The sequence below is a fragment of the Lactuca serriola genome, chromosome 6 (genome assembly GCF_051521515.1).
Source record: "Lactuca serriola cultivar US96UC23 chromosome 6, Lser_US96UC23_V15, whole genome shotgun sequence".
NCBI classification, from domain to species: Eukaryota; Viridiplantae; Streptophyta; class Magnoliopsida; order Asterales; family Asteraceae; genus Lactuca; species Lactuca serriola.
This window is the reverse complement of record NC_136413.1, coordinates 53,539,073-53,562,022: the sequence shown is the minus strand read 5'-3', so window position 1 is coordinate 53,562,022 and position 22,950 is coordinate 53,539,073. Positions and strand designations below refer to the sequence as shown.

Sequence of the window (22,950 nt, the reverse complement as noted above, 5' to 3'; positions counted from 1 at the left end):
TTGGGTGGTGTAATGGGTACCTATCCAAGCATAGTTGACAATTGAACCTAATTTGAAGTTTCTTGCACAATTATGCTCATTTATGAGACTCTTAATTTGGAAAGATTTTTCCTCACTCATCCAAGATGCCTACAATCTAAACTTGCAAGCACCGGAACAACATTTCACTAAAAGTTTCCTGCTATCAATTTTCTTGTAGCATAAATGATAACCATTTGCAACAGCATAGTTACACAACATGTGTTTTAGTTGTTTAGGATTCACAAATCTCATACCTAATACAGGCTTCTGTTTTTTCCAATGAACATTGTCATTATAAATAGCTTTCTCATTAGATATTACTTCATCATCGACTACATGCTCATATAGCTCTTCATGAGGAGGACTGTTAGGGGTAACTTGGTCATTTGGGCACAGTTTGCTCAAAAACTCATCATCTTTTGTCCTATTCATAGGAATACATTCATCAGGTTCATTGTCAACTTCCAAGTCAATGCCATCATCTTCCTTACCTTGCCAATCCTCCGTACTACCTTACAGATCCTCCATATCACCTTGATCATTCTCAACTTCAATGTTAATATCATCACCTTCCCCATCTTGCAACTCTTCCTAGTGCCTTGCAAATCCTCCGTAACACCTTGCTAACTATGACCCAACAGATCCTCAATTTCAATTCTATCATCCATATCCATACCACCTTGCACTTCTTCACCAACTTCAATTCTATCAGACAATTCATCTAATGAACTGCATATTTCGCCTTGCTCCTCAAGGATCCATTGATGTACATTAACACCAAGATGGTCTATGTATACATTAATAACACTACCAGAAGCATATCCTACTTCGATGAAGTCCATATAGTTTATATCAGTAGCTATTAACCTCAATCCATCACGGAACACCACATCGGGCATGCAAAAGTAAACATTGATGCATACCTCATTAGCGAATCTTTGAATGAACCCTACAAACTCGTTCTTGTCCATTCCAGCAAAATCGACATCATCGAACCTTTGTTCTGCACCATCTTGCACCATCTGAGTAACAAATAGCAGGGTACCTCGAAAAAATTCCAGCAAAATGGAGATCTATCTTCATGTAGACAGCCATAGGATTGATTATGTTGGCCGATTTCAGGGAGGAAGAGTTTAAGAAATGGATTCGTGTCAATCACGGTTTGAAAAAAAGTATACGAATGCAAATGGTAGCATAATAAATGAAAGGGACAGTTGAGAGGGTTTAAACGAATATAGTTTCATTTAGTGACATAACACGTGACAATGGTCTGACATATTTAATCTACTTGGCATTGAGGTGGAATAAGAAAACGTCCTAGTCAGATGGGTGTGACCGGTTGCACCCTTCAAATCTAGAAATGTGACCTTTTAAACCATAAAATGACAAGTATAAGCCCTTTAAAAGCAAAAAATAGTCACGATGGACCATTTAAATCAATATACGAAAGATAGTTGAGTCAGAGTGACAATAACCCAAATTTGATGACAACAACATTATGTTGTATGATACATGTATATAATTTGATACATTAAATATTTCACATGCAAATCTGATATATTTATTCACATGAAAAAAAATTATAAAAATAAATATTTTCAGCTTTTTAAATAAAAATAACAAATCTTAAAAAAAATCAGATAGTTGTCCGTGATGAATTATTTCAAAATACAGCAGCAACAAGTAGCAGTGGCGATGGAAATGGAATATTTTGAAAGCATGATTGGTTATTTTAGAAAAAAGAAATATGATGGTTAACAAATAAAATGGATATTACATCGACAAAACTATAAAATTGGTCCCTGTGGTATTCAGAAAACTTTGGATAGGGTCCAAAAAGTTTTTAACTTGCATGGATGGTCCAAAATCAAGAATTTCCTTTGGTTTTGGTCCTTTAACAATTTGAAAAGACTATTTTACCCTTTTCATTTGTTTTTTCTATTTTCTTTATTAAATTAAGTATTTAAATATTTATAAAATAATAAAAAAATAAAATACTACCCCACCCAACACTATGACTTCACCGGTAACCCCCACCCCTTCTCCCCCCCACTCTCTCTCTCTCTCTCTCTCTCTCTCTCTCTCTCTCTCTTTCTCTACAACCATCTTCTTCCTCCTCATCTTCACTGTAATGATTTAATGATTTGTTCTCCCCCAAAACTCACCTTGATTATGAATTCCAAAAAAGTCCTTTCAACACCCATTTAAAGTATACAAAAATCAAATGAAACCCACAACAGTAGAAACAATTCAGAATGCTACAACCCCAGAATTCAGAAGAATAACATGTCTAGATTGAACATAAATTCATATTCTATGAAAATTCACAGTTAACAAAAAATGAAATATGAAAATGGAGAATGAGAGCCATCATCAAGAATCGTTTCTAGGATCTTGAATATGAGAATTTGTTTTGAGATCTTGAATCTGATCCGATAATCCGACCATCAATTCGCCGTTGTTTTTCTTTGTATCAGAAGCTATGACTCTACTAGCTCGTGTGGTTCACTAAAAACCCACAAAAGAAGAAGCAGGCGATGAGTTTCGCAGATGAACACATACACACACACACTTGTGTGATTTCTGTGAGAGGGAAAAAGCATCAATTTGTCACCGTAAACCACCGCCAACAACCTCTATTCACAGGTTTCATACCCATCAGAAAAACATCACCAGCTTTTCTAGGCCCCACTTCCTACAACCACAAGATCACCATCTCTAGAGTTGTTCATCTTCTTTCCTTTTCTCAAAGTTGCAGATTAGGAAAAAAAAGAGAAGAAGGGGTTGATATTTTTGTGGGTTGCTAGTGAATCAAACTTCATACTTGCACATGTTGATTTGATTCAGAACAAGAAAAAGGCTTCGATTATTATTATTTTTGCAGTTGTAGTTCTTAGGAGCTTCGATTCTAGAGAGAGAGAGAGAGAGAGAGAGAGAGAGAGAGAGAATGAATGAGAAGAGATGAGACACCGGTAGGGTGGGGGTAGGATAAATAAGCTTTTTTTATTTTTTAATTAAAATAATATTAAAACAAGTATAAAAATGTAAGAAATAAATTAAGAAGGGCATAAAAGTCTTTTTAAGTTTTTTAGGACCAAAACCACGGAAAAGTTTTGATTTTGGACCTTCCATACAAGTCGAAAACTTTTTGGACCCTATCCAAAGTTTTTTACAAACCACAAGGACCAAATTTACAGTTTTGTCATATTACATCTATAGTAGCTATTATTAACACGCTACCTAAAAAATAGAAATAAAACATATTTTTTTTGAATTTATTAAGATTATACCAAACACACCCTCACAAGAAAACCTATATTCCTCTTTCCTTTTACATACTCCTTTTGCAAATCAAAACCCTTATATATATTATTGTCCCTCCTTTTGTTTTCAGGACAAGAACAATTCGTAATGACTGTATCTAAAACATTAATGTGAGAATAAGTTCAAACTCTAAACTTTTAAATAAGACTATCATAAATTGAAAAAAAAAAAAAAAAAAAAAAAAAAAAAAAAAAAAAAAAAACACTTCTAATATAATTTTTGAATTCACCGGATAATAACGATTGGCCAAGAGTCAACGTAATTTAATTATAAAATAAACAACCAACATGAAATATATCATTCATTTATTTATAACAATATATTTGTAGCAAACAACTTTTACCATATCTAATATTGATGTATACTATATAACAAACAATGTTAAATAATTGTTGGCGAAATTCTAATATACAAAACGTACAAATTCTTTATGAGCCGGTGTGTGTATACTGTATAGATCATAGAGGTAGGCTTTTATTTACTTATAATAACATATTTAAACATACAAAGTTACATCTAATACTTATTAATTAAAGGGGCGAATTGTAAACCAACCATATTAGAAAAATCCCAATAAAATATCAAAGGGGTGCATATCAAACCATTTTCAAATTAGTTTATGTCACATCATATAGGTCCCATGGACCACAACAATTTTGTCAAGTTTTGAGTGGATAATGATGCCCATATGGTATGCATCATCATCATAAATGTAGAAATGTTGAGGTTAAATTCATTTTTCAATTCAAAAGCAACAAGATACTATTTGAGGTGACAATATTAATAATGCTCCAAGTGAAAGTTCCCCACTAAACCACCTCCAATAATTCAACCAATTCCATTGGAATTTCAACTTCTTGTTGGGAATCATCTTGAAAGAAAACTTCAACGTTGATGCCAAAAAGATGGATCTTGAAGATGAAGGATGGGTGAACATTCCTTATGATGAGATTCTTGAAGCTAATGAAGATGGTGATGAAAAAAACTTTTCAAGAAAATACATCAAGAGTCCTGCAAAACTTTTCAAACCGAAGTACTTCGATACCCCACAAAACTCCCAAGATTTTGTGAAAGACAAACCAAGATTTGAAAAACAATTACTTAGTATTCCAACCCAATGGGATCATGGACATGATCCGATTATGATCAAGGAGTCTAAAGAAATAACATCTGAGCATGAGCCTGAGCCTGAGTTTGAGCCGAATCAAGATCAGATCATTCAAGTTTCCTTCAAGAAAGAAAACCAATTTGTCGAAAAGAAAATGGGTTCTCCAAGATTGAGCTCTCGAGAACCAGATATGTGTAATATTGAAACAAGTCCTTTTCAATATGAGGAAAAAAGTGATGATCGTGTGATCAATTGTTCATCATCATCAAAGATGATCAAGCAAGAAGTGATTGCTTGGGATGAAAATAACGAAAGGTTGAATTTTTGGAAATGGGGTTTAAGTGGTATTGGTGCCTTTTGTTCTCTTGGCATGGTTGCAGCTACTGTTTGTATCATCATGTTAGGAAATGGAAGAAAGGACAAACAACAAAACCGAAAACTTAAGATTCAAATCTATTCAGACAACAAGGTTTGCCTACTTTTTTTTTTTTTTTTTTTTTTTTTTTTTTATAATTATTTTCATGCCTTAAATTGCTTTCTGTTTTTAAAGAGAAGACAGACTACAAAAAAGCACATAAAAATAAAATACATATGTACTTAAAATTATGTTGTATTACCATAGACATATTGACTTAAAAATACATGCATAAAATTGATTAAAGTTAATTTTTCTACTTATAATTTATTATTTTCAAATATTTTTTTAATTACTGACGCTAAATATGGATGTATAGAGGATAAAGAAAGTGGTGCAACAAGCAAATGAAGCAATGTCAGCAATGAGAGGGGTTCCTTTAGTCAAGGCTCAAATCACATATGGTGGATACTATGAAAGTATCTAGACGAAATTAGTATCTTTATAAAAAGCAATTGCTTTACATGTTTGCTTATATGAAGTATTTATGTACATATATGTTCGTTGTTTAATAGTCTGAAGTTTTTGTAATTATATGAAGTTCGCATCTAAAGGCTTTCATTTACATTTTCATACATTATGATGAGATGTCAACATGACAAGAAACGAACAACAAAAATTAACTATAAGCTGCAGAAGCAGACAGGATTTGTATGTAAGATTGTAAGGTTGTTAAAATCGTAACTTTAAAAATGTCATCTAAATAAATTGATCCAGATCTTAGTTGAATTGTTTTTCAGTAAAATCATTATAAAATTGTAGCAAATCGTAAGATAATACTAAAATTTACGATACGTGAAGTTATAAAATGTAACGGTGTAACTTTATCCGGTTTGATTTACCAACTCTTTGAAGACTTTTGGGCTTGTTTACTATTCTTTAAGCCCTCTAGAGTATAGGGTCTAGACTGTAGATCGTTTCATTTCTAAGATTTATATAATAGATTTGAGTTTTTCTTTGTGATTTTAAATGCATGGCACATTTATTTAATGCTTTTGAGTTTTTTTTCCTATGTAATTTAAATGCATATCACATTTAAAGATCACATCATTTGTTTTTTCAACAACTGAAACCGCTAGCAGGATACGACGCCAAAAAAACAACTACAAAGTATTAATTAGATTAAATGTTTTAAAAAATTGGTTGGAACCACTTGTGATCGGGGACGAGAGTGGTTTAGTGAAGATCGACTTTACGTCAATTTCTAGACTAGATCGAACCAAATGATTTATTCAAAAACCAGGTTGAACCGGTAAAAAAACTGTTCGCTTTGAGGCTGCTTTCGAAACATTCTTCATCGACAGGGATTTTTCTGTCATTACAACTTGGGCAAAGCCATACAGATTTCGAAGGACAGTCAAGGGCACAAGTTAGAATGAAGCAATATGAGAATCAACATAGAAGTGAGAGGAAATTTTCAGTTGGAGACTACGCCGTCCCCGGGGATGACGTAGTAATCGCGGATGAGAATGTCGCGACCCGTTACAAGGAGTCCTATGATGGTCGGAAGCTATATAAGCCCAAAGCATCATGAAGCAGATGACTTTTGCACTCGTGCTTCTTGAAAGGAAAGAAAGAGCTCGACTGTTAAGGAGAGGGAGCACTGAGCTACATGTATATTTGAATTTCTATTAGCCCGTTAAACAGACAACTCATTTCCAAAGCAAACTGAACATTTTCAGAGTGTACACAACTCGAAAGCCGATGTACACTACCACCAGATGGTCGAACTAGTTGAAACGATGGTCGAACAAGGAACTGATCATCAAACCGATTAAATAAAAATCCGATTTTTCAAACATTGATTAGATTTTGAAGCCATAGAACCTAATTAATAACAAGTTTTTGTTTCTATTACCAAACCATAAAATAACATGGAAATGACAATAGCTTCCTTTCTTTGTTTTCCTTTTTACCTCTAAAGACAATATAATATTAATATTGCCAGATCGACAAAGTCATGAAACAAATAACTTCAATGACTACTTTTTGGGAGCTCGACATTTTAATAGTAGATATCCAAGGGAGAACTTCCAAAATCGAGTAAAAAATTGGGGTTTGAACATGTAACCAAACAAAAATCACGTTTCAAGTTGTAGCTGTTACTTTACACATAAAAAACAAATGATCAAAGTCTTCATCTAATTATCCGAACATATGGTACATAACACCGTAGGGACGTCAACACCCCTATAATCGAGGATCGACTTGTGGGAACTATATTCATAATCTACTCTCACATATTGATACATCTCCAAGCCGGAGCCCTGCGGAATCCATATAAATCGACCTCTATAACTTGTACCCATAAAAACTTATCTTTTATAACAAAGCAACATCTCTATTTTTGCAAAAGAGCATGGTTAAACGCCACCAAATTTCCAATGTCTAAACTGTGATTTTCTTTAGAATATCATTTTCTTTAGAAGACAGAATAACATCCCATTTTACCCAAATCAGGTTTCGATCGTCACCTTCCCCACCCCACAAAAAACTTCTTTTTAAGATTCTCAAGAACCTTAGAAACAATACATAAGGATGATTGACATAGAATATATTTCTAGATATCCCAATAAAGATTTAAGTAACATCGATATACCACCAATAGACAGAGTGTTTACCTTCCAATTAAAAAACCTTTTCTAACATCTATCAATGAAAATTTTCCAACCTTGCACCTTAGACATATTAGACCCCATATGGATGTCGAGGTACATAAACAAAAGTTTCTATAGTCTATACCATGTAATAGAGGCATACCCAACAACCTCTTCATGAGAAACCCCAACCGCATACAAGCAATGGCCGACGTAGAAAAAAGTACGAGGTGGTGCACAATTCTTTTAAGGATTGCACTAATAAAAGTGAAAAAAACTGATAAGAGCCAACCTGTTTATTGCTTTGTCAAAAACTAAATCAAATATATACAATACGTTCCTTTAAAAGAGAATAAAACTAACAAACTAGCTAAACAAAAGGATAAGCTATAAACTAGATAAGAACATCAATGATAAGCTATAAACTAGATAGGAATTAAAATAAATTCCTTTACTCCCCTTCAAGATGAGCATGCAGATTCCGAATGTTCATCTTGACATGAAGTGAGTGTATCTTATCCTTGCCAAGTGGCTTGGTAAGAAGGTCTGCAAGCTGATCACGGGTATGAATCCAAACCGGAGCTATCTCTTTAGACTCTACTCTTTCACGAACAAAGAAGCAGTCCATCTCCACATGCTTCGTTCTCTCGTGAAAAACAGGATTGTGAGCAATGTGACGAGTTGATTGATTGTCACAGAGAAGTGGCGTAGCGGTAGTGACCTTCAGACCAAGTTCTAATAATAACCATCGAACCCATAGAATCTCGTTGACAGTGGTGGCCATTGCTCGATATTCAGCCTCCGCTGAAGAGCGAGAGACGACTGATTGTTTCTTCGACTTCCAAGAGACTGGAGCTCCACCTAAGATCAACAAATAACCTATTCTAGAACGACGTGAATACGAACATCCAAGCCAATCGGAATCACTGTAAGCGACTAAATCTGGCGACCCATCTTTCGGTAGTAGTATCCCCTGTCCCAAGCTTGCTTTGAGATATCATAAAACGCGCACAACTGCATGCCAATGATTGGCTCGAGGATCTGAAACAAATTGGCTCAATACATTTACTGAATAAGTGATGTCTGGACGAGTGGCTTGCAAATAGAGTAGTCGACCAACGAGACGCCGATACATGTTGGCGTCGATGCGATCTTCGTTATCCCCCTTGTCGAGCTTGAGATTTTGTTCCACGGGAAATTTGCTCGGTTTACAGCCAAGCATACCCGTGTCTTCTAAAATATCCATAGTATATTTTCGTTGGCTCAGAACTCAACCTTCCTTCGTACGAGACACCTCGATACCCAATAAATATTTCAAGTTACCAAGATCTTTAATGCTAAATCTAGCATCAAGATTGGATTTCGTGTCTGCAATTTTCATGGCGTCATTTCCAACGATAATAACATCATCCACGTAAATGAGAGCTGCAACGAAACTAGTGTTGTTTTTGTGAATGAAGCGAGAATGATCTGCATGTGATGACACGAATCCCATGTCACAAAGGGCTGCTGTGAATTTGTGGTACCAATTTCGGCTTGCTTGTTTTAACCCGTACAACGATTTCTTGAGCTTACATATTCACGTGTCACCTTCCTTACCAAATCCTTGAGGCATCTTCATGTAAACGTCTTCCTCGAGATCGCCATGCAAAAAGGCGTTATTCACATCCAATTGGTGGATTATCCAGTTATTCTTCACATCTAGCGTCAATAAAATTCGTACAGTGACCAATTTAGCGACTGGAGAAAACGTGTCGTGGAAATCAACCCCTTCCATTTGCGTGTATCCCTTAGCTACAAGGCGAGCTTTGTATCTTTCTATAGCACCGTCGGGTTTAAATTTTATTTTATAGATCCATTTTGATTCTATAGCTCGTTTTCCTTTTGGAAGCATTACGAGTTCCCAAGTATCATTATCTTCCAAGGCCTTGATCTCCTTCTTCATGGCATCACGCCATTTTGGATCATGAGCTGCATGCGTAAAACTTCTAGGCACATAGTGAGTTACAATAGTGTGACATCCCCATTTTTCACGGCCAGAAAAGACTGATTTTTGTTTATGCTTTATAAAAACCAGAGTACTTCTTTTAATAAAAATGTTGCGGAATTTGTTCCCAGTAAAACATGATAAATATGTTATCAAAGCATTTCTGAAGAAATGTATTTTTATTCATTTTAAAACATTTGGGATGTCATCGTCAATACAGAAATATAAGCATAAACAAAACTTACATTCATTATCACTAGTGATCTATATCTCCTTAATCTCTCAGTGTAAGGTCACTTCATATCGACACTTGTGATATAAATAAACTGAGTGGGTCAGCTTGGGAAACTCGGTGAGTACATAGGGTTTTCAGCCCACAATAATATAATTATTATGTTTAAATAATCAAACAATCAACTCAATTACCCATCCCCCTTATCTTCTTTAGTCTTAAAGATCTACCCTAAGAATCAGCTATTCCTCGTTCATTCATTCCTAAGGATCATCCTAAGGAATCGGCACGAAGTCCATCGTTGCCACGGTTTACACAACAGACACTAAGTCTGCATAATCGCCAGGGGTTAGGCATCAAGTCTGCATGATCGCCAAGGTTTACACAACGGGCACTAAGTCTACATAGTTGCCAGGGTTTAGGCATCAAGTCTGCATGATCGCCAAGGTTTAGGCACCAAGTCTGCATGGTCGCCAAGGTTTAGAGTACACCGGGTGAACACATCGTTCACAACACCTACAGGTTGCGAGCCTGCTAGTGTTCCACTGGACTGTCTAGAATAGTCCGTGGTTGTCATCCATACTCTGCTGAATGACGGGGCCATCGTTTGGGAAAAGGCTTCTCACATCGTCCACCTCTCACCCTCACCTCGTGGTATATAACACCTCTCAACTCATCATCCAACTCATATTCCATCTATGACATCTACCCATGTTTTACCCCAACATTATCGTAGATATAAAATACATATACATTTTAAATCATTTAAAATGTGTATAAAATCTTTCACCGAGCATAGACAGCAAGTAAACAGACAATATGCACACATAGCACATAGTAAATACTTCATATCTATGTGTAAGTTGAAGGGGACCATGCACTCACCTGAAAGGTGGTGACTCAGCACTCGGACAGCGCTTCGATACTCTCAAAACAATTTTCCTTCGATAAAACCTAATACCAATACCACTAGGGTTTAGTCTAACGATAACCGCGACAAATTAATAGTCTAACTATTATTATTATTATTATTATTATATAAGCATTAAACACACTCAATATAACTCATAATAATAGCCCAAATACTCATTATAAGTTCCTAATAACGTTACTATATTAAAACATAAGCTATACTAAAGATAACGTTACAACGGGTTTTCTCGAAAACTGGGCTGCGCTGGAGCAGCGTTCCCGAGCCAAAAGGCTATTTTCTCGGGACTCCGGGAGCCTCAGGGCTTCCTTCGGGTGCTAGGGGGTTTACCTAGGCTTTAGGGGGGGTTTGGGAGGCTAGAGAGAGAAACTAGAGAGAGAAAGTGAGTTTGGGAGGTGTAAAGAAGAGGCTAAACCCGACACCTCTATTTATAGTGAAAATATCTTATGGACTCGCCGAGTAAGGGGACCTACTCGCCGATTTGGTGCATGTGGTGGCCTTCTGGTGGTGCCACGTGTCCAATTCTGGTGGTGCCACGTCACCCCTTATCGCGTATCAGCCTTCAAACTTAGAAAAATCATAACTCTCGCATACGAGCTCCATTTTCGACGTTATTTTTTTCAACGCGTAGGTAAAATCAAGATCTACAAATTTCATTTAGACTCCGTTGGCTAATTCTCGACCGATCTCAAATTTAACAGTAGGAGGCGTTTAGACTGTTAAATGACCACGAAGAATTCATAACTCCTTCATACGGACTCCGTTTTCGTCTATCTTTTTACCGTTGAGTTCCTATTAATGAGATCTTCAACTCTCATTTAGGTCGCATAAGCTAAAAACCGCTCGAACTAAAATTCGAGTTTCGGGTCGTGCACTGCTAAGCCGAATCTTAGAAAAATCATAACTTCTTCATACGAAGTCAGATTTGGGAGTTCTTTTTATCGAAGTTCTTATTTTAACATGCTCTACGATTTTTGTTAATATCGCTACGGCTAAAACTCACTCTATCATAAATTCACTATTTACGCTTCCCGGTGCCGTGCCGGTTCCGTCGCGAAACTTCAACGGGTCATAACTTCTTCGTTATAACTCGAATTTCGGCGTTCTTTATATGTACGGAAACCTTGTGAAATATACTACAACTTGGTTCAAATTATTTATTCTAAATAATCGTTTTCCGAAAAGTCATTTTTGACACTTATTGTCTCTAAATTGACTAGCCCGGATCTACGGGCGTTACAAATAGCAGCCAAGAAAGCTTTATGTGAAGTGGAAAAGTTTTTATATGAGATATAGTTGGAAAGGGGGTGTACCGTAGAAGCAACATGATTGGCAACAGGTGTCACATGCTTGATCGATGGGGGTAAATTAACTTCGTAGTCTTGAAACTTTACAGGTTGAACCTTTGATCTGATGGGTCTAGTGCTATCTGAGCGAAGAGGGTCATCAATTTCGAAATCTGGGATGGAGTATGGGGCTGGTTGCACAGCGGAATCGTGATCTGTTGGACTTGAGTTGTGATCTTGATGCGCAGCGGAATCATGGTTTGTCTCGTGACCACTGGTTTCGTTGTCATTGCTAGATAATACATTGTCATTAGGGTTGTGATGCATGAATTATTCATCATCCTCTAGCTGAAAAATATCATCTGGCTTTGAGTTAGGATATTCCTTAGCTGCATTCATAGGAAAATGCTTTCAACAAATCGTACATCCCTCGAGATAACAATTCTTTTGCTTTCCAAATAAAAAATCTTATAACCCTTGGTACCCCTTGGGTAGCCAACAAACATCCATGGTCTTCCTCGTGGATCGAACTTATCTCCCTTTGTTTCAGTGTTGCGATGGTAGGTTAAAAAGCCAAACACTCGCATGTGTTCATAGCTAGGCTTTCTTCCAAAAAGAATTTCATACGGTGAAGCTCCTTGTAACACCTTGGAGGGCATTCGGTTTATGACATATGTGGCAATTAACATGCATTCTCCCCAAAAGGTTTTAGGAAGGTTGGCTTGGAAACGAAGAGCTCTAGCTGTTTCTAGTAAATGTCGGTGTTTACGCTCCACCACCCCGTTTTGTTGTGGGGTGTTCGGACAAGAAGTTTCTAAAAGAATGCCTTCCTTTGCATAAAAATCATGAATCGCATTGGACACGAATTCACGTCCATTGTTGCATCGTATCCGATTTATATGTTTTCCAAATTGGGTTTTAATCATTTTGTAAAAATCTATGAGGCATGTGCTTGCCTCACTTTTGTGTTTAGTAAGAAAGTCCAAACTGCCCTACTAAAATGGTCTACGATAGTTAAAAAATAAAAAGCCTTACTCGTTGAAGGGGTTCTATATCTCCCCCATATATCACAATGCACCATATCAAAGCAAGCATTTGTTTTAATTTCACTAATAGGAAAAGGTAGTCTAGTGTGCTTGGCCTTAAAACAAACATCACAGTTTAAATCATTCTTACAAAGTGGAATAAAATCTAAGCGAGAAACTTTCTTTGACGAAGGGTGTCCGAGTCTTTTGTGCCAGGTCTCAAAGGTGGTCAAGAGAGCTTTATTGGTCTTCACTGCCCCCATACGATACAAACCTTCTATGCAATTACCTGCTCCAATCAAGCGCTTCGTCCCCAATTCCTGCATGACAAAGAAACCCGGAAAGAAAGTTACAACGCAATTGAGCTCATTAGTTAGTTTCCCAACAAAGAGTAGATTATAATTAAAATTAGGTACAAATAATACTCCTTTGATTTTTATTCCACCTGGAAGAATATGATCACCCTCACCCAAAACAGGAATTGTGTCTCCGTTTGGGATGACAACATGGGTTCCCTTTGGGTTTTATTTTTAAGAAAGTCGCCTCTATGAGTCATGTGTTCGGTGGAACCTAAGTCCACCACCCATCCATCATATGCATCAATTCTACCTGCCATGTTAGCCCTTGGCTGTTCAGTCATGCTTTCGCCTTCCTTGAAGTGCTTCACAAACAGATGATATTGCTCATCTGTCAACCCCGGGATGGGGCTGGTCACCTTCTCAACACACACAACCTTTGGTACCCCTTTCTCTCGATTTCCACGCCACCATTCAGGGTATCCAATTAACCTGAAACATCCCTCCTTCACATGGCCTTCTCTCTGACAGTAGCTGCATTTTTCGTTCTTTTCATTCTCGATCTTTGCAGCTTTTGGGGCTGTTTTGTTGACTGCCTGTGTGTTCTGCTTGCTCTGTGACCGTCGATGCATCTTTACCTCACCATAGTTAGCCTGAAAGGCTGAAGCTTCTGCTCCTGGTCTCTTTGCTCCACCCGTGATTGCCCTCTGCTGTTCATCTTCCGCCACCAGGTGGTAAGTAGTTGCAAGGGAGGGTGTTGGTTTCATGGCTAGGACTTGGGTTCGGATGACTGAAAATTCGTCATCAAGTCCCATGAGGAATTCATAAGTCCTCTCTTTCTCCTTCACTTCATTCAACTGTTTTCCAATTGCACACTCGCACCCATCACACACACATTGTGGCGTAGGTAGGACAATCTGAATTTCATCCCAAAGAGACCTTAACTTGGTATAGTAATTGGAAATAGACATACCTCCTTGTCGCGTTACATTGAGTAACTGTTTCAATTCGTAGGCCCTTGGTGCCCCTTCCTTTTCGAATCGCTCCCCCAGGTCCTTCCAAATTTCAGAAGAAGTATTGGCATACCTAACGCTGGTGCGTATCTCCTTTTCCATTGCAGTTGTTAGCCAACCCTTGACCATGGCATCGACTCTAACCCAAGCCATGTGCGTTGGTGAATCCGTTTGTGGCTTCTTGATAGTCCCATCAATTAGTCCCATCTTGTTTTTCGCAAGAAGAAAGTTAGTCATCTCCTGCTTCCACACGTTGTAATTGTTGTCATTCAGAATGTCGTTCACCTACATCTGTTTTGGATAATCAGATGGGTGAATGTAGAATGGCGAATTGACATCAATTGTTTCAACTTCTGGTTTTTTTGCTTCCATCGCATTTCTCTCCTGTCATGGTTGCCGGACGATTTAATTATCCGGTGCCGATGACCTGCTCTGATACCATGAAAAAACTGATAAGAGCCAACATGTTTATTGCTTTGTCAAAAACTGAATCAAATGTATACAATACGTTCCTTTAAAAGAGAATAAAACTAACAAACTAGCTAAACAAAAGGATAAGCTATAAACTAGATAAGAACATCAATGATAAGCTATAAACTAGATAGGAATTAAAATAAATTCCTTTAAAAAGAACTCATTTCAAAGACAATTTCCATCATAAAATCCGTCAGTAAAAGGGTTACACTGATATATTTACATTAAATTTAAACTTATTAAGACTTAATTTAACGAATTTCCAACAGATTCGTGATGGACTTGTGATGGATTTTGATGAATTTACATTAAATTTTACACTTGACGGTAAAATGTAAGGGGTTGCGCGTGCCACCCCGGGACACCATACAAGTTGGATTTATGAATATATATTAGTTTCAAATGAGAGGCTATATAAAAGCAATTTAAAATACTGAGCATATTGGTAATATTTTGACGAAACCACTCACCCAACAATTACATATCATCGGTATAGAGAAACTTTGACACACTTGGATTTCCAGATCTAACCTTTACCCCAAAAAAAAATTTGTTGTGACACATCTTCAATAGTTACATGCAATCGTTTCATGTATCGGATAAAAAGGAAATGTGACAATACGTCACCACACATCATTCCTTTTCAATTGAAAAATCCTTAGATACACTAACATTAACAAGAATTTAATATCTAGCTAAATGAAGACAAGTTCAAATCCAAGATATCCATTTGAGTCAAAGGAGATGAATTGCATATTTTTTTTTCCATAAAATACCAACTCAGAGAATCATAAGCTTTATTAAAGTCATTTTTCAACACCATAATCTTCTTTTATTTCTTATTGTACCAATCTAAAATCTCATTTACCATTAAAGGGTCATCAAGAATCTGATGCACTTTAACAAACATCGACTACTCCAAATTAACTATCGTGTCAACCGCCTACACAAGCCGAACAGTTAATAATTTTGCAATTATCTTATATTGAACGTTGATAAGATTAATATGCCAAAATTATTCACCACCAACGGACTAGAGACTGTTGGAATCAAAATGACAAAGAATACTCTAACGAAATATATGTCGTACGAAAGAAGTCATTGAAAATCTACAAGATATTTACATGCAAGAGATCTCAATACTTTTTCAGAAAAGAAAAGTTCAAATCCATCAGGGACCGGGGGCTTTATGATGCAATGGCGGACCTTAGTGGTGCCCCGGAGGTTCCGGGTCACTACTCCGATTTTGGCACGTTTTAATGTTTTTTCAAAGTGTAGCGGCTTAAAATACGAGTGACACTACTAATTTAGATTTTTTCGAAATTTATTTTAGTATCACCTCTACTAAAACATTCTGCGTCCACCAGTGTTATGATGTCTTAATCTTAAACAACATAATTGGTTTCTTAATATGTGGTTTGTGTTATTTAGTATAAGTTTGTCTTTACAAATTATCTTATTTTCATATAACTACAAGACCTTTTCATATTACTTTCATGCAATTCGAAGAAAAAGATACAAGTTGCCTTCGGTGGGACACCAGGTGGTGGATGGTGGGACACTATCACCATTAAGGCAACTTCAATTTAGGGCTGACAATTCTCGACACGACCCGCGACACGACACGAAATAAATGGGTTTGGGTTGAGTTTTTCAACCCGCTAACCCGCTAACCCACCAACCCGCCAACCCGTTTATTAAACGGGTCATATATAGGTTTCTCAAAAAATAAACGGGTTGACCCGCCAACCCGTTTATATTTTTAATAAAAAAAATTAATTTATTTTTAAATGTATTTATATATCAAGTATTAATATTTAATAAGTATTATATACTATATACCATTGATTCATAGACCATTTAACTGTTTTGACATTTTGACTCGTGGTGGATGGTTTAAGGTCGTAAGTCGTGACCTATAAGGCTAAGTCTGTAACATGTTTCTATGAATGTTTTTAATTTTCATTTGGATGTTTAAGACTTAAATATCTAAAATTCGGACCCACGAACCCAAATCTGACCCACGAACCCGCCAACCTGTAAACCTGTATAAATAAGTGGGTTGACGGGTTATATATGAGTTTATGTTCCAAACCCGCCAACCCGTGACCTGTATATTTAAATGGGTCGTGTTTGGGTTGACATATTTTGACCCGCCAGCCCGCGACACGCCAACCTGAACACGACACGATTGCCAGGCCTAACTCCAACCACACTGTATAATAACATTTTCCATTGAATTTATATTTCAATCCTATTACTAACATAAATATTTTTGTTAGTGATATGTGGGTTTTAAGTAAGTTTCTACTTATAACTATTACAATTATTTTTGAATCACTAAACACTTGAATATGGTTTCTTATTATTTAGTGATTTCGAACCTATTTTTTTTATGGTTTTTTAGAATTAAATGACTTCCGATTGTAAAGAAAAATGAACTTCTTAGGCTCCAAATTCACTCCTTTCATAGAAAATACGACCCTTAAGGTTTACAAACAAAATATTTTTGAACAAAAATATGGACACATTACTTAAATACTAAAGAAAATGTTGTTGAAAAACATACTTGTATATTGTGATTTTTACATGTGCAGTAAAATACTGAGTTTTTCGTCTACATTTATCCCTTCAACTTGTTAAACTGTACACATTCAGTCCTTATGACCGGCTATTCTAGGTTAGCTGGTAAAAATGACTTAATAGGGTAATATATTTATCAATTCGTACACATTTAGTCCTTAATATATTTTTACAAAATAAGTCATTTTTGTTTTTGTACTCATTCAATGCTTATGAATGATTTCTTAAGGTTTTTCTCATGACATCTTACGTGAGACAATCATTAATGAGGTGTCTGGGGCTTTTGATGTTTATGTCCATCGTGATCTCGACTACATGGTTGCTTAGGTCATGCGTTCTAAACGTCATAACTTTTTTCATACGATCTCATATTTTAACGATCTTTATATTCATGCGTTCGTATTTTAGTCTACTACAACTTTCATTCGGATTACTCCAGTTAAAAAGTAATATATTTTTACTTACGATCTTTATATCCATATGTTTACTTATAAATGCATGTATTGATGTTTTTTTTTTATAAAATCGTAAGTAAAAATATATTATATTTTAGCGAGAGTAATCTTAACGAAAGTTGTAGTAGACTAAAAAAACGAACACGTAGATATAAAGATCGTTAAAATCTGATATCGTATGAAGAAGTTACGACGTTTAGAACACAAGACCTAAGCCAAACACAAGACTTACGCAACCAAGCAGTCGGGATCACGATGAACATAAACATCAACAACTCGAAACACCTCATTAATGATTGTCTCACATAAGATGTTGTGAGAAAAACCTAAAGAAATCATTCATAAGTATTGAATGAATACAAAAAAAAGACTTATTTTGAAACAAAAAAATATTAAGGACTAAATTTGCACAAAAATAATAAGGACTAAATGTGTACAAAATGATAAATATATTACCTTATTATGTCATTTTTTTCGACTAACCTAGAGTAACCGGTCATAAGGACTGAATGTGTACAGTTTTAACAAGTTCAAGGTGTAAATGTGGACGAAAAAAAATTCAGTGACTAAATGTATACAAATAAAAAAAATATATTAACTTTTCAAATCATTATCCCTTTGTACTTTCATGTAACTACATTGAACAAGTTGCATGACCATGCATGTTGGGTTGGTTTTCTAAGTCACTTGTTTTTACTTAAAGTTTTTTTTCTTCCCTTAGTCATCCAAACTTTTTATTCGCTTCTCTTTGTCTAGTATCATGAAGTCCAAGCTTCCGATCTCAACTCCTTGCATTCTGAAACCCTAAAGATCAATCCACAAAACCCAAAGTAAACTAAAACATAACATTATGTGTACAATTCCAAGATGTTTACAATGTATGATTATGTATATAAAATGATGATAAAAGGCATATAAAACATGGTAGACAACACATAAAATGTACCTAACAAATAACATCCAAGAAACTTTTGCCGAATTGAAAAACTACCCATTATTGTTGAGGACCATTCAGACGAATTGTGTGAAATTACAAAACAAAAGATATTACTCGTTTAAATTCCAAAGTACACTACATTTTTGGTTCAAATCTCAATTTACACGACCATATAAAATACATGACATGTGTAACCTTCTGATTACAATTGTATTTTTCAAATTTCTACCTTTTCATTCTTGGTCTATTTTTTCTCGAAGTAAATGAGAGGTTTTTGGTAGGCCATGAATCATGCTAAAAGCCTCAAATACCCTTACAAAACACCAAAAATACAGTTCCACTGAATTTGCACATAAGTCCCAAAAATAATAAAATGCATGTAATTGAAATGCAAAATACAATGCCATGACATGAAATAAAGATACTAATAGGTTAATAGCTGCAGAAAACATCTAACAACCAACATAAAAGACACCATGGTAAGATGACATGAGCAGTTGGTCAATTTTGCATTACATTAAGTAGGTTTTATTTAATCACGGCTTATTACTCGTTTACCCGCTACGTCTATGTAAATCTTTCTTATAAATTTGGTAATGTATTTAATATGAAAGTATCAAAAATCACAATAGCTAATTTGTTTCATATGAATTCTAAACTATATCAAAGATTAGCTATAAATCGAGTTCACAAATAAATTTGAACTTGAACTTCAAAATTTAGAGGATCATTGCTTCAAATTGCTGACCTTAAGGAATAAATACATGCAATGAGAAAATATTTCATTTCATAATCAATATCAATCCATTTACAGACTATAAATATAACATAAAATTAAATTTGTTAGCATAAATTAAAAAACTTTAATTGATCAACATAAGTTAACAAACATTAAACTAAGTGACACACTTATAAAGAAAACAATAATATTTCCCCTCTCGTCTCATTTGTTGTTGTGTGAAGTGTGAACGTTAGCTCATGACTCATAATCTATAACCCGATTTAGGCCCATCTCAAGGGTCTGTGTAGGCCCGACACATCGCCTCTATGGGCTTAGAGTATTGGTTGCGGGCTTTGTATTAGGTATTAGGAAATAGTGAAAAGTGAAGTGAGGAAAGCCCAGATAGAAAAAGAGGAAATATCTTATGGAGCCTTCAGTTTTTAAGCCGAAGATGTGTTGATCATCGTCAACCGTTGATTCAAATCCAAGGGCCACCACACATCAGAGCTTATGTCACGACAGAGTGCAAGATATATAAATTGCAAAGGAAGCCAAGGAAGAAGAAGATGAAACCCATTTCTTCTTCAGAAATCAAGTACCCGAAGGAGGCGATTTTGATTATCCCACAAAAATTCATATAATTCCTCATCTTCAAAAATTCATCAAAAACTACGTGTTATTCCTTTTCTGTATGAGATAAAGTTGTTGAATTGTTGCTTTGGGTATCGTAAGCGTTTCTGTAAGTTTTTTTTTTCTTATCTCAACCCCAAATCAAATGAGTTTCTAACAATCAGATCTTTGATAAGTGATATGTTCTTCGATTTAACACGTTTTGACTGTTATTTCTGACGATTTGCAGATTTAGGTTCGCACGGAGCACAATTTCTCTACATTTTCGAAGAACAATCGAGCAGATCTTTGTTTTTTCTATATGAATCTGTAATCTAGAGCTCGTATTCCTGAGAATTTTGGATTTTAGAAAAAAATTCTTTTGATTGATGGAGAAAATAGATAAAAGAGGAGGATGTAAACAACAAGCAGAAACTACAACAGATTTGTTTTTAAGATGGGGTAATAAGAAGAGACTTAGATGTGTGAGAGTGAGAGAACCAGATGATACGGCCGACACATCGTTTGCCGTTTCCGGCCGCCGTAGGATTCGCCGGAAAATCAACTCTCATTTTGTTACTTTTAGTTCCGATAATGAGAATAGAGAACCATCTCTCCAACCACCATCCACCCGTCTCACAAGGTAAAGCATCTTGCCGATTTATCTCCTACAACACATCTGAAAATCTTCAGCAGACACTATAAAGTTTCTCAAAATTTGCAGAATATTCCTTATGGATTTGATGTCTACATCTTCTAAAATCTACAACATCAGAAATTTTCAGAAAAATCACGGAGATCAGATGTGGATTTCTTATTTCTTACATCATCACGTTTAAAACAAGAACGATTCTCCCCGAATTTACTTTTCTGGAAATTTTGTTGGTGTTGAAACTAGGGATACATAAAATTTCATTTATGTGTTTGTTAAATCGATTACGAACGTTGTGATGTGTTGGGATACAGGACGGCTGAGGCATCGACGACTCTAAGATCGGAAAGCAACCGGAAATCGTCGTCGGATAAAGAGGATAAGTATACGACGAGAGGGTGTGCGGCGGCGGGGATGGTTGAGAAACCGAAAGTCTCCTCCCTAGACGGCGGCGGAGGAGTAGATGAAGGTTGTTGTAAAAGCAAACATGTATGGCCAAAACTGTATATAGCGTTAACAAGCAAGGAGAAAGAAGAAGATTTCATGGCGATGAAAGGTTGTAAGCTTCCTCATAGACCTAAGAAAAGGGCCAAAATCATCCAACGAACTTTACTTGTAAGTAACATTTCGACATATCCATCTTTCTTCTTCATACACAGAACACATACTAATCTCACTTTCTCTCTGTGTTTTTTTAATAAATAAACAACGTACAACTTGTAATGCAACATGTACAAGTGATTATTGCATTTTTTGTTGATTTTTTTTTCTTGAAAAAGATTTTCCCCTCGATTATTTTCGTTTTCATCTCCATATCTCTAAAAATATAATTATTTGCCTGTTATGCTTTTACCAAATTGCCCTTGCTAAAATTAGTTTTACTAATTTGTCCTCACGAAACCTTGTAAATGGGCTTATTTAAAAAAAAAATTATTTTAACATTTTTAAATTTTTTTTATTAATTTGTCCTGTGATTTATAAAAATCGGAACTTTTGTTGCAAGTGGTACAAGTTGCTACTGCATGAATGAGTAAAGTTTCTGCCATTTGTGGGAAAAGATTCTTTTTCTTTGTTAAATAAATGGCTTTATTTTATTTACACCAATATTTTGTGGACTTTTTTTTTGACAATATCTATCGTATTTTTTACTAATTTGCCCCTGCTATTATTGTAATGGTTGGATGGAGCAGTTGGTGAGTCCAGGGGCATGGTTGACCGATATGTGCCAAGAGAGATACGAGGTCAGAGAAAAGAAGAGTACGAAGAAGGTATGTCTACGAATATTCTTCTCTTCTTCAATGAATTTACATATTTTGTGTCATCGATTGTTTTATAAAACTAATGTTATAAAGATAATACAATAATGATTAAAAATGAAAACGAATCTCAAATTCTTTTTGATTTATTTATGTGTTTAATAGTGGTGTGTGAATTGAATGCAGAAACCAACGGGATTGAAGGCCATGGGAAGTATGGAGAGTGATTCGGAATGATATGTATATTGATTATGTGGTTATTTTGGATGAATTTTTGTATATCTTTTGTTTTAATTTTAAATCTCAAATGAAATTTATGATGTGTTTTTTTTTTCCTTTTATAATGTCTCAAATCTCCACGACAACATCATGTTGTTTTTTACTTGATTCAAGTATTCAACGTTTGATTTGATAGATGTTTTGTTAATTAATTTGTCATCTAAAAAATATTCATTTTATTTGATAAGTAAAGTGAAAAGTATTTTAAAGATTAAATTTTTATATAGAGATTTTTTTTTCTAAAAAAAATTCCTACTATTTTTCTATCGGTATTAAATAGTACCCACATTAAATAATTAAATAACAACACGTAGACTAAAATATTATCAATTTTATTAAATATGTCATTAAATGTAAACATTTGATATGGTAGTAGAATAAATAAGAATAAAATGTAAAATTATATTTAATTTCTCATTTTTTTTAAAATAATAATTGGTCAATTAAATTAGATTAGAATTGTAAAAGAGGTGATGCATTTTGTATGACATATTTTTTTGTATGACATATTTTTAAGGGAAAACGGGAATCAAATATCTAATAGTATATATTAAATTTTATTAACAAATAGAAAGTTACTAAATAGTTAGAAAACATCATTGATCTTGGTTAAGGATGTTTAAAAAAAATAAAAAAACCAAAGTTGAACAACCACCCAAACAATTGAGGTTTTGAGTTATATGGGTTTTGGATAATTTAATTTGGTTAACCTCAGGAGGATTTAATTTGATTTTTGTTAAATATTCCTG

At 35.2% G+C, this 22,950-nt stretch overlaps 3 protein-coding genes across 3 annotated transcripts; 2 read left to right on the top strand and 1 right to left on the bottom strand.

Annotated features, from left to right (window-relative positions):
* The first annotated feature begins 4,083 nt into the window (after window positions 1–4,083).
* On the top strand, window positions 4,084–5,402 carry LOC145058953 (uncharacterized). Its single transcript, XM_079006831.1, has 2 exons — window positions 4,084–4,922; window positions 5,188–5,402. The coding sequence occupies exons 1-2, from the start codon at window positions 4,251–4,253 to the stop codon at window positions 5,293–5,295; spliced, it is 780 nt and encodes a 259-aa protein (XP_078862957.1). The 5' UTR covers window positions 4,084–4,250; the 3' UTR covers window positions 5,296–5,402.
* A 7,960-nt stretch (window positions 5,403–13,362) lies between these two features.
* On the bottom strand, window positions 13,363–14,472 carry LOC145059763 (uncharacterized). The gene has a single exon (XM_079007552.1). The coding sequence runs from the start codon at window positions 14,470–14,472 to the stop codon at window positions 13,363–13,365; it is 1,110 nt and encodes a 369-aa protein (XP_078863678.1).
* Window positions 14,473–19,961: 5,489 nt separating this feature from the next.
* Window positions 19,962–22,258, top strand: LOC145058398 (uncharacterized). Its single transcript, XM_079006312.1, has 5 exons — window positions 19,962–20,144; window positions 20,265–20,657; window positions 20,981–21,281; window positions 21,857–21,934; window positions 22,109–22,258. The coding sequence occupies exons 2-5, from the start codon at window positions 20,404–20,406 to the stop codon at window positions 22,157–22,159; spliced, it is 684 nt and encodes a 227-aa protein (XP_078862438.1). The 5' UTR covers window positions 19,962–20,144; window positions 20,265–20,403; the 3' UTR covers window positions 22,160–22,258.
* The last annotated feature ends 692 nt before the right edge of the window (window positions 22,259–22,950 follow it).

Coding starts and splice junctions, on each gene's coding strand:
- LOC145058953 (XM_079006831.1), top strand. CDS start 4,251: ATGGATCTTGAAGATGAAGGATGGGTGAACATTCCTTATGATGAGATT. Junction 4,923..5,187: donor AAATCTATTCAGACAACAAG/GTTTGCCTACTT, acceptor ATGGATGTATAG/AGGATAAAGAAAGTGGTGCA.
- LOC145059763 (XM_079007552.1), bottom strand. CDS start 14,472: ATGACTAACTTTCTTCTTGCGAAAAACAAGATGGGACTAATTGATGGG.
- LOC145058398 (XM_079006312.1), top strand. CDS start 20,404: ATGGAGAAAATAGATAAAAGAGGAGGATGTAAACAACAAGCAGAAACT. Junction 21,282..21,856: donor TCATCCAACGAACTTTACTT/GTAAGTAACATT, acceptor TGGATGGAGCAG/TTGGTGAGTCCAGGGGCATG. Junction 21,935..22,108: donor AAAAGAAGAGTACGAAGAAG/GTATGTCTACGA, acceptor AATTGAATGCAG/AAACCAACGGGATTGAAGGC.